This window comes from Haliotis rubra, unplaced genomic scaffold (assembly GCF_003918875.1).
Source record: "Haliotis rubra isolate DU_JTF1 unplaced genomic scaffold, ASM391887v1 Scf911, whole genome shotgun sequence".
Taxonomy (NCBI): domain Eukaryota; kingdom Metazoa; phylum Mollusca; class Gastropoda; order Lepetellida; family Haliotidae; genus Haliotis; species Haliotis rubra.
Window position 1 is genome coordinate 331,755 of NW_025767648.1, and position 12,819 is coordinate 344,573.

At 38.0% G+C, this 12,819-nt stretch overlaps 1 protein-coding gene across 3 annotated transcripts in view; it reads left to right on the forward strand.

Moving 5' to 3' along the window:
• The window catches only part of LOC124264180, a 56,886-nt gene that overhangs the window by 30,683 nt on the left and 13,384 nt on the right, over positions 1–12,819 (forward strand). For 2 of the 3 annotated variants that reach the window (XM_046698921.1, XM_046698922.1), the window contains 2 exons: positions 5,456–5,593; positions 7,190–7,310. In XM_046698921.1, coding sequence (XP_046554877.1) covers positions 5,456–5,593; positions 7,190–7,310 — 259 coding nt within the window. The remainder of the gene's footprint in view (positions 1–5,455; positions 5,594–7,189; positions 7,311–12,819) is intronic. The other variant, XM_046698923.1, reaches the window with a different exon arrangement.

The following is a 12,819-nucleotide window of genomic DNA, read 5'->3' on the forward strand; positions in this document are numbered from 1 at the left end:
ACTGATAGTGGTGGTGAATTTCATAACAGCAACGAAGCGATCTTTCTGTGATGTGACCTGACTTTACTTGGTAAACACGACACAGACACGCTGTCTCCCAGTCAGTTACAGCCCTTATCAACGCAGGAACGCATTGATCTTGTGATCTGATCTATGCACCAGTCAGGCTGCAAGACGTGTGTTACACAATCGTGTGCAGTGGGTTCCCCTTACGTATATTTCTGGTATCAAGCACAGACCGCAGACACATTTGCTTGCGAAGAAACCCGTATACTTACAGCTGAGTAAGTAGCATCACCTCTTTACATCAATCTCCATACTCGCTGTATCCTGTTTCCCTGTCTTCCTACCCATCGTGTTCCAGCAACCTCCAGTGTTGCTGTTGTAATACACTTGCGTTACATGGAGACTGTCCCTGTCTGTGGAGACGAGAGAGGTTGAATTACCTTGATAATGTTATTGTTTATATCAAGTTACATTATTTGTTGATTTATTGTGTATTTCAGATGTAAAAAGGGTCCCATTTACTGGTGAATATATTATCAATCTATAAACCCAGTTGTGATAGCTGTGTCTCCTTGGCACTCTCCACTGTCCTTGACAGAACATTTGGCATTCGAAAATTACTACACTTAACGATGATTACCCAAGTGTTCGTATTCAGTATATAAAGTACACTTGTTGAATTACTGTACCTCAACATACATACATAGTATATTGTTTATTCGTTTTTTAGTCCATCGGCCCATGACCATCATTGATCAATAATATATGATGATATAGTGAAAGTGACAATGATTATACATTGCGGAGAGGCAAACAATGGTTAACATATTTTGCTACATTTAGAATAATTTCATGATCTTTACTGCATACTAGTAACTTATAAGAATAAATAGTAGGGTTATCAGAAAATCTAGATGGTATGTATTTTCTCCTTATCAAATTATACATTGGGCACTCAAACAAAAGTGTATAACATCTTCAACTACATTATCATTACAATTCTTACAGAAGCACAAACATTTATTTATACCCTGCCTACGACCAATAGTTGTTTGAATAGGTAACTCTCGTCTGATCAAGCAAACATAAATATCTCCTCAACTCCGAGTTTCTAATAATCATGATATAACATTCTGTATCAAAATATGACTTTAACTGGAGATAATATTTTAACCTATCAGATGTACTTATGATATTAAAAATTACCTGTATATTACATTCACATATGCGTTGCTTAAATAGCATTAAAAACATATCCACATTACCAATATCCTGAAACAGCCACACATCACCAAGTCCGAAACTGAAAAGTAATTGCCTTACACCACTTGACCATGTTGTCCTGCCAGATTCATCGAGTTGTTTCATTAAAAGATAACTCTGCCTGGGATACCTACTATTATCCATCCTCAAATACACCAAATGCACCAATACTAAACACATTTAACATGATAATCTACATACAATTGATGTCTACCCCACTCCGCCAAAACAGTATTACTACAATTATATTTGCTAACCCCTAGCACAAACTTACAGAAATTAGCTTAAACTGATTCTATCACTGGATATCTGTCTCCCCAACTTCGGCACCATACAATAACACAGGTTTAATTTTAATGTCAAACAATTTGAATGAAATATTAGCTGGCAATCCTTGGAACTTAAAAAGTAACTTTTTGAAGAAAAGTAGAGCCTTATTACCTTTGACAGCTAACGTATCTACACGCTTTGACCAAGACAATCTATTTGAAAACAAAATACCTAAATAATTGTAATAAGTAGTAACCTTTATCTGAGAGCCACTAAAGAACCATTTTTCATAATGTCTTAATATAACCACCATTTCTGAAAACCATAACTTTTGTTTTATCTAAACTAACCTGAAGACCCACTTATTGCAGAAACTATCAAGAATATCTATCTTCCACTGCAAACCAATGACCCTATCATCAACTAAACACAAGTCATCCGCATATAATAATAACATTATTTCCATTAATGTTGGAAATTGGTTAAAATCTCATAATTGATGATTGGTTCATTACCACCGATCAATCATCTAAAATAATTGGTTAGCGTCATTTATGAAATTTGTTTATGCACAAAAAAATAAGGAAACAAACATGTAGTTACTCTGGAGCTTTTTGGGCAAAATTTCACATCTTTAAAGGATGACTAGTGTGTTAGGAACATAAATTTCTTGGTGTCTTTAAGATAAATTCAATCATGGCTTGGAACGAGCTTGTAGTGCTTATGAAATGTAACAGACAAAACCAACCTTGTGAAAAATATTCGTTGATGAAAACAAGTGTTCCAGAATTGTTTGTGTTCGATTATGTTAAAACATGATCAATTGCTTGGTCGTTTAGTCACTGCGACCAATCTTCGATTATTTCAATTAATCGGACCACCACTAATTTCCATAAACTCTTGACCAACAGATATACCTCTTAAGGTACAAATGATTCTATCATGCTTTGCAGTTCTAACATAAACATGGAAAATAACAATAATAATGAGGGTAATAATACACCCTTGACGAACACCACTAAATGAATCAAAGAACTCTGACACTGAAGTATTAGAAACTTTAACTGCACACTGAATTTTAGAATACATATTGTGTATTATGATGTGTATTTAATACGACGCAATAATGAAGAAGTCCTAAAGTTAGTTCTTTGTTGTGTCTATAAATAGACTTTGAACTGTGAACTTCTACAATGATAACACTTGCACGCATCGAGGTATATCTCAGAATATTATGTCACAGTGTCATACCTTTTTATAAGCTATACTTTTAAATTGTTTCTTTACGAAGCAAAGGCACGAAGATGGTTCTTCTCGGTACTTCTAGGTCCATTCAAACACATCTGTGAAGCTGTTTATATCGATGATAGGAAAAAAAAGTCCTCGGAAAAAAAGTCCTTGGTCAAAAGTACCGACAAAAAGTCCTCCAGAAAAATAGTTATTGCAAAAAACAGATTAAATTGATGTTGACATCAAAGTTACTGTAAAGAAACATAAAAGTGCTTGTGTATAGTGACTATAAAGACATGGATTAAAATAACTTAAGTTACCCAAGAACAATGATATTTCAATTGAGCAGATCTAATCCAGGATTTAGCTTGAGTACTGTTAGTCAAATATAATGTGATTTTAGGTGATTGAATCAATGAACTCGACAATTATAATACAATTTTAGCTGAATGAATCAAAGAATAATTAGTGTTCACAACAAGAATGTTTTAAAAAACAAACTGGCTTTTTGGGGGTATATAGATGTATTCCTGAAAACTAGCGAAAAACATTAGTAACCATTTCATCATGGAAGTCATTCAGACCAACAAGGGTGGCTCGAAGCTGGTGTTGAATGGTCACATGTACACTAAACATGCAACTTGCAAATCAAAGATTGTTTGGAAGTGCAGATGCTTGTCAATTTACGTTGTTGTATGTGAATAAAGTATGAAAAACCCGCAGATCTAAGGTTATTTTAATATGGTTATAAAAAATTAAAAGTAGGACTTTAGACCGAGCTTGATTCACCACTTGAGTTGTGTTAAAAGTTTAGTTCGCCATATTCTCTGACCCTGACTTATGCATGTCAAGTGTATGTAGGGCATGAGATATCATCGTGGCAGACAGGGGCTTTATGGTGCAGTCTCTCAAGTCAAAACATTGAGTACACAACAGCCTTATTTCCTGTTGACTGGGTTCCGTCCTATTGCACAACTTAGTACAATAACCAGTCCAGAATTGTGAGACCAACTCAATCAACTGGATATACAAATATCAATCAGTATTATTTGATACATCTATTCACTTGTATATTGCAACTCTACGGTTCTTCTAATCCTTGCCAACACGTGGTGCAGCGTGCTCTATCGTAGAGCGTGTTGTGACAAACGGAAATCTGGAAATCGTGGAAATCTCAAAACGGGTCTCGGCTGCTACCAGAAAATTTGGCGCATTCGTCATTGCTCACCCTCTTCCGTAATCGTCCAAGAAGACTCGTCCCCAACTCGATACTTTTATGTGCGAAAATACGACAAACCATTCCAGAACGCGTGTAAATGAGCGCGGTGCTCTGATAAAAATAATCCCGAGTACTTAAATCGGTTATGGCATTATGCGGTCATTGTTTAAAGAATCATGAAAAATATATCGTCATATTGAAGAGTACAAAGAAGGAAGCTAAAAGGATTTTGCTGCCTTTATGAAGAATTTTAATAAGAATCATGCGATTGACGGAGAGAGATTCAAATACACGCACGTGCGTTTTTCACATAACTACTCTCATGGGTCCCACTTGGTGTATTTCTGATGATCTTGCGGGCTTGTTATGGAGATTGTACGTGCGCTTCGACCAATTTTAGGAAATGTAATTATAAATCGCTACGAGTTTCAAAACAATAATATCGTATTTGTATGTAACTAATCAACCTTAATCTTTAACATTGGGCTTATATTTCATAGCTCTGGGGATATTTTAGTCTGACTGTTTTTTGGTCATTCAATTTTTTTCAGCGAAATCATTTGAAATTCCAGTATCTGCTTTGGGATTTAATGTAGTTGAATTCTTTTTTTTGTCTTTTTTTTTGTCTATTCAATAAAACAATTCCCTTTTGTGATAATTAAACCCTATTAAGAAAATTAACATAATTGGAAATATAAAGGTGAACAGCTGGTAATGATTACAATAGAATACAGTATGTCTTTAACAAATACGTTTTCTCCTTCTTTTAGTTGTATCAAAGACGTTTAATTCTTTAAAATAGATAAGTAAAAAAAACCCAAAACAACAACCTAGCAATACAATGTACATGTGATTTTTAGAAACATTGGAATCAAAGAGGGATAGAGTTATCGTTCTTGTCTAAAGTAGTTCTGATGTTCATGCGCCAATATGAAATCCTTCCAGAGAGGCACCAGTGGCTATTCGGCTTCTACTGGAATAACACGAGTTGAGTCACGAATGCAATCACACGTCAACACAACTGAAACGAAAGGGTAAGGGAGGTAACTTGTGCTACATTGCGACAACTGTCACCACAGCCAGTGTTAAAGGACACGAAGACATTCTTACATCAAAATAATATTAAGGATTTCTTTTTTGCGTGCCAATCATTGAATTTCTCGCAAACCTCATCATAATTCATAGTTCTAGACGCAATGTTGTTTACATTGCCACCCCAACATTGAGGCTGGTCTATATATCGCATTCTGATTGGTATGTAGGACCTAGCAGCTTAGTCAATCAGAATGAGTAAATTGGACCGTAGAATGGGTAATTTGAGATTATAAGTACCAGGGTAATGCATCCAGGGGTAAGTAAAGGTTTACCAAAATGCGATTCCTGGGGGTATGGAGTATGACCGTCTACAGTGATAGATTTGGATGATCTTTCAGTGACGTAGCTGCATTTGTTCATGTGTGACTCCAGATACACCACGTAACCTGATCCCAAGTTCCTCTGTACACACGACCACCAGGGAGATGGTTGTTGACCGTACGGGGAGAGAACTGGAGCTGGGGGATGTGGTGGAGGCTGAAGGAGATATAAAAGTGGCTATCTACGCAGGTGAGAAAAGATGTTATGGGACAGAAATACCTGAATGCGTCATCGTGTACAAGTCCCAACTTATGCCTTTCATATGTCTTTTATTGAGATTTTATATCGCAATTAACACAGATACCCTACTAAGACACAGTCTCCTGACTCCAATCTAACCAGGTACACTAGTTAGATGTGACGAGGCCACTGACATTCCTCTCTCCGGACAGACGCTCAAAGTAATGTGTTTTGCCCACTGGTTTTGAACATATTTGCGCATCAATGTTGACACTGTGGGCAGAGAACTGGGGCTGGGGGATGTAGTGATTGCTGACAGAAGCACACTATGGTCTTTATATACACGTGGGAAATGATACGTTATAAGACTTAAATACATGTATCTCTTGTGGTTCTGCCTTAACAAACATGTTGTGACTCACTACTACTGACATTTGACTAATACAGAGACGTGCTTGAATGCATGTGTTTCTGCTTGTAGAAGTTCCAACTTGAGACTGACTTATTGTTCTAGCTCCTGACATATCATGTCGCAGTTAACATGGACACCACAATCAGACACAGTCAACTGACTCCGATGTAACCAGTGTTATCTTTATCCCCGTTATTCCGAGCGCCAGGCAGTTACGTATGACGGGGTCATCGACATTCCTATCTCCCAATGTGTATTGTCCACTGATTTTCAACAGATATATGCACTGATGTTAATGCATAGGAAATCACAAATAATCTTTTGATCGATATTTAGTAGAAGAGCAAGGTATGAACCAGGATACTGTCAGTAGCATCTGCTTGCAGAGCTTTGTTACTGGTCTGATACACAGTGTTTGCCGATATAGTTGAACCATCTTTCATCAGTGAGATGACTGCAATACATTATACAGTAGGGAGTTGATGGAATCTTATGTTGATACAAAAGTATTTCTGACGAAACTCTGACGTTGGATGCATACTACCCAGCTGCAAAATGATCGTCCAAAGAAACATTTAGAATTATGCATAGCTTGAGTTATAAAAAGGAGCAATGTCATATGTATCGATTATTTAACCACGACCTTCCCGTCGATACTGAATGAAACACCAGCCTGTGGTGAGATGAGTTGAGATGTCACGGATTCGTCCTTGACAAAGTGTTGGCGTATTTCTCAGATTATCGGATGATAATACATGCATAGCTTCTGTTTTAGTTTTAGCTTCGCCTTGAATGCATACAGAGAAGCTTTTGGGTAGTTTGGTATAAAACTGACACCGAAGTCTTAGGTTCATTCTACGCTTAATTAAAGATAGTGAAACTTCAACTTAGTGATTGGAAACTATTTCTGAAATACTGTTTGAGGGTGCTAAGTCTCTCTCACTATGACCAGTGAAGGCTTCTGGTTTTGTGGCAAAGGTTTGAATACACTAGTCACAGTGATTTTAAGATAACCCCTGTTTGATATTCATGATTGCCTTTCTGAATTAACGAGACAGGAGGTAAATATGCCACCAATACCCAGTTATTCTACCCTAAATGTGTACGAGATATGTAGTTTGTGGTTTTTCTCTCTCATGGTGGTTGGTCGCCACTCCATGTCTTCAGAGTGCAGATATATGACCTGTCTGTAGGTGGGTATGATGGCGTTGTTGCAGGAGACGGGATGGTCATCGGATTGGACACGAAGACTCGGAAGATCGTCCACGAACCAATAAATGTGGTGGAACCTTTCACTTCACGTTCACCACAAGAGTAAGTATGATGTTCACATGATGTTTGCTGTTTGCAACAGTTGTGTAATCAACCTGGTTGTAGGTTCTGGTTTAACAAGATCAACCAACCTTGGTCGTCAGATTCATGCTCATTCCATTCAGTGTGTGTAATGTTTAATGTTTTCTTTGAATTTCTACTACTCTGTGCTGGGTAGATCAGGTCTGTGTTTGTTGAGTTTTACGACAAACAAACTGCATGAGTTATATACAAGGTGAAACTGGTGTTATTCGTAACTGATTGTATGAGATCAACTCTTGATAATTATGAACCTATCTCACGTGATTCAGGACAACTGCGTTTGCCTACCTTTCACAAGCTTGCCATTCTTGTTTTCATGTGAAAGTGCTCCCTGTCCACCTAATGATACAGATAATTCCTTCACGTAGTCGAATACCAGGTACTCTCTGACTAATGACAAAGATTGTGTGTTTAAAATACAAAACAGCTATTCAATGTGCGCATAAGGGTATGACCGTGACGGGGTGGCTCCATGTTAGTTTCGAGTAGATAGTGATATCACTGTCAGTTCTTGAACCCAGATGACTTTAATGGCTCATCCGGAAGGATGATAAAATGTGAGGAGATACAAGGTGTGCCCAATCGTATAAATATCGCCCATTTTTCCCGTTTTATAAGAATATTGATTGGCGTTTTACCAGTTAAATGTGTGAGATATATTTTGTCTGTAATGAAAGAGACTGTTATCTATATGTATCGATTTTGGGTTCTTTTTGAAGAAGCAGGACAATATTCAGATATCTTTAAACTGATATTGTTGAGTTTTTGTCATTGGTGGAGTACCTAACAAAGGCAAGATGATATTCAGTTCTTGTTTCTGACATCATGCATGTTAACTATAACAATATAATGCTGAATGTTGTCCATGAAAAAACCAATGTACTGCTGACTGTTTCGCCTACAACTTGCAAATAATCAAATCATGGCTCCCAATGAGCATAAATCTACTTTCGGTTCAAATATCTACTGACGTGCAAAGTTAAATCAATGGTCAGGTACACTTTAAGCACTGATTTCTAAGAAAGGCCGTGTGACGAAGCCATGGGTTAAGCTCTGGCATGGATTTTCGGCCAGTAGTGTATTTCTGTCACATATCTAAAAATGCTTCCGATGTATAAAATAACTGATGCCCTTTATAATATCATATAAAAGAAATGAATAATATATAAAACTAGCGGGAGATTGCATCAATTTTGTCAGTAAATAGGTTTCAATATATACACAGATGACTTTCAGAGGTTGTGTATCATCAATTAATCCAATCCCTCTCTCTGCTGTTGTCCATTTTGAAGTGCAGGACACGGATGTTAGCAGCGCCAGTAAAATACACTAAACGCCAAAGAAACGTTACCCTCCTTCCTTAAAGACGGAGGTACCTATCTTCAGCTGGCGTTGTGATGCATGGACGTCCACTTCTTGGTCTGTCAACGGTGATCCCAGTCTGTCTGAAGCCCTGAACAAGTCTTATAACCATGATACGGTGGCATCCGAGGGCCCTGCCAACAGCATTGTATGTCGACCCCACCTGCACCATTACAATGGCTCTTGCTCTCTTCAGCTGTTAATCGTGGCGGGGCGGTGGGGGTAGCCTGATGGTTAAAGCGTTGGCTCGTCACGCCGAAGAACGGGTTCGATTTCCCACATGGGCACAATGTGTGAAGCCTATTTCTGGTGTCCCCGCCGTGATATTGCTAGAATATTGCTAAAAGCGGCGTACAACTAAACTCAGTCAGTCAGTCAGTTAATCGTGGTATATTTCTCGTACTTGTGTATCGTATCATCCATTCTAGGCTGTCTTTATACCCAACAGAATCATTCTACTGCGTTTTGGAAATGGATGCATGTATAAATAGAAAATGGAAAAATGTTACTTTGCAAGCAAAATTTTAACAAAGATAATTTTGATGTTGCTAAACATTTTTCATAAAGACACGTTTACTTGTTTTCACTAATGCAAATCAGCTGAAAATGTTTTAAAAGACTGAATGAAATCATAGGAATGATAAGGAATGTGAATCAAACATTTCTCATTATAGAATAAATACGAACTATCAATTTGCAACTTATGTCACATCACCCCGCACGACATACTATCAACCGTCACTTGACATGTTGATTGGGCGAGCAGTGGAATTTTCAGGTTTCCCTCGACCTGACAGTGGTTTGCTACAGAAGTTAATGTTAATTGTTCCACCATAGATTGGGGCAGAGAATATTGAGTTTACAAACTCAGAACGAGCAGAAGTTGGTGTCAGTGATCTGCTAGCAGTGACTGCATTGGATTGAGACGGCATGGTTTGCGGAAGGGCAAGGTCACCATCATAAGAAATGACGTTACTCAGCTGACGGTGCTGTACAGTTGTGATACTAGAGTGATTGTTTACACTCTGCATGTTTTTGTGTCCCGAAATCTGTATTATCTCAGTCCCAGCAACACCAACGGAGCGTAGACATTGAATCACGGTCTTTCTAGCTGAATGGTTTGTTAAACATTTGCCTGTAATGCCAACTGAACTAGCCATTCTCATCATTATAGATCAAAGTTTATTTTTGCCTACGGGGCCGCGTTTAAACCAAGGATGGTTAATATCTTTTGGAACTAACTTTGAATTTGTGGCCAAATAGAAAGGCGTGTCAGGAGAGCAGTAATCTCTAGGACGAAGACTGGCGTACAACTTGAACAGCAAACCTTAACGATATATTCCTTGTTTCATCTCCAATGGTACTTAAGCGAAGTGTGCTTACTCATACATTGTATGGCTGTTTTGTGTTTGCTATTTATTCTTAAAGAATGAAACCTCCTTGGTACAACTAAAAAAGATGGGGAAAAAACATATTGAAGTTAAAGACATATTCTACGACGTAACTATTACCAGATATTCGCCTTATATTCTCAATTATATTATTTGAAAAGGGTTTAATAATCACAAAAGGGATTTGTTTTATTGAATATGCAAATAAAATTTCGTAAACAAAACCTCGCAACATTAAACTTCAAAGCAGAAACTCAAAAATGACTTTTATAATATTTCTCAGAAGCTGAACATACCTGTAGCCTTGCTCTGTGTCTCGTACCAATAAGTGGACTTTTAACTGAATTTCTCTGAAAATATATGAATGACCGCAAGAAGGTCGAGACTACAATAATCCCAGATATGTGATATGTGTGCCAGATGTTAAACATTGAAGTTGATTAGTTACATACGGATATAATATTATTGTTTTGAAACACGTGGCGATTTAAAAATTGCATTTCCTAAAATTGTTGAAGCACATTACACAATTTTTCATAGCAAGTTTCTCCGCAATATCGTCATAAACACCCTCATTTTGGATTATTAAGAGCCGTTATGTCAACAAAACGCACGTGCATTGTGTTTGAATCTCTCGCCGTCAATCGCATGATTCTTAACAAAAATACCATAATAGGCAGCGAAATCTTGTTAGCTAAGTTCTTTGTAATTTTCAATATATATATTTTTCATGATTTTTTAAGCCGTGACATAATGTAATTTAACGATTTAAGTACTCAGGATTATTTTTACCAGCAGCTTGATCATTTTGCGTTTCCTGGTTGGGTTTGTCGTATTTTCGCAACATAACAAGCATCGAGAGGGACACAAGTCTTCTTACAGGTTACGGAAAGGGGCGGAAGGTGGTGACGAATGCTTGAACAGGGATACGGGACAGCTAGCGTCGTTAATGGCCCATGCACGCGGGAGCGACGTCTCCGACGTTGCGGATGTCATTGCTGGTGCGGGTTTTGGTTTGGCGTTCATTATACTCCAAAACTCCTCTCAATCAGAATTTTGTTTTCACTTGGAATGTCCTCTCATCTCATCAAGGATGTGGTTTAACACTTCGGATGCCAAAATGCTCTGGTATTGTTCCACCACAATGTGTTTTATATCGCCTCTGGATTACTGGGACCTAATTTTTCGAAATCGTCTACCCAGAGTGTTTGGATTTCACCCTGGTGACAGACTTCCAGCCCTAATTAGGTACGTTGCCGAGCCCCTCACGCTTCAGGATCTGTAGTTGGTAGAAGAACCTCGCGTAGTTTGGAGAATTCCCTGTCATTCAGTAAACGGGACCTTTCCAACCCTAGCTTTCAAATATCTGTCAAAACTCGACAGTTTTGATGTAAAGTGAGATGGACTCCGCATAACCCTCGCCGTAAGATTTCTTTACTTCAATGAAAAAGGTGCACAAAATGTCATGTACAGTTCTGGCGGGGTATATTGTTTCAACTGGTCTTGTGTCGTACATTTGACTTCATGAACTTCAATGTTCAATGGTTGAGCAATCATAGTTGAAGAACTTTCATCATTTACCTCCTCCTCAAAGTATCATCTTCATCAATACTTCCAAATATCCTCGGTAGGGAAAGCTAATCATAGTTAGTCGGAGGGGCCAATGATACAGTTTCAGGAACCACAGTAAGTCTGTGTCTGTGTACTCTTGACTTATTTCGCCATCAAATTTTTGACATTGAAAAAAATGAATGTACCGAGAGGTTTAACTTTGATGGTAGTGACTCTCCATCGGATTTGTTCCATCGATTTTGACGGAGTCCATTAACACAACAGACGAACTTTTTATTTATTAGGCAAAACTGTAAAAGTATATTAGAGATTGTGATTGAAAGGTATACTCATGTTCTTGTAGATTTAATATTCAACATTTGTGTTTTTGGTAATAGTTTCCAGCAATCACGATCATGTGATTGACCGAATGATGATGACAGAAGTAAATATTGTAGAATGAATGAATTCACGTGTTTGTTATGACTAAGAAAGTAGTTCCGTCACAACATGACCTAACTGAGTGGTCATCGGTTATCAATCAAATCGTTATAATGCCAGGTCAAATCATTACGACACAGGTCAACGCGATACGAAACTCGTGTGACGTACGAGAATAGAATGCACCTACCCATACGTTGAACACGTGGGTAATAAAAGTTATGACATGTTTATCTACAACTAAAATACAGGCTACACATATTTACGGATATTCCAGTCTGAGCATGTGTGTTGTTTTTGATGGCGAAGACACAACTCTCACATGGAGGGGCACATAAAGTGGAGGAGAAAACACCATTAAAATAGGTGGGTGAATGTACACGCTCTGTACTTCATTTCAGACTGATCATGATTTCCTAAATGCAGCCCAGCATGAGGTGTACAGAGAGCAGAGTTCATTGTCGGTTCAGGGATACTGATGGACCGGTGGACTTTCCAATGTTCTGGTGCTGCACAGACCATGACATTGGATGAGGTAGGAGGATATTGAGACCCTCTGATCTTAATAAGAGCTGACTGTACACTGACCTTGATTACCTTATCGATCGAGAGTGGTCATGGCGTGGATGGTGTTGGTCAGTATGTTTCATCTATGCCACCACTACTCTACATTTATCCCTATCTTTATATACAAATGTATATATTTTGTTTCAATCGATGTCTCC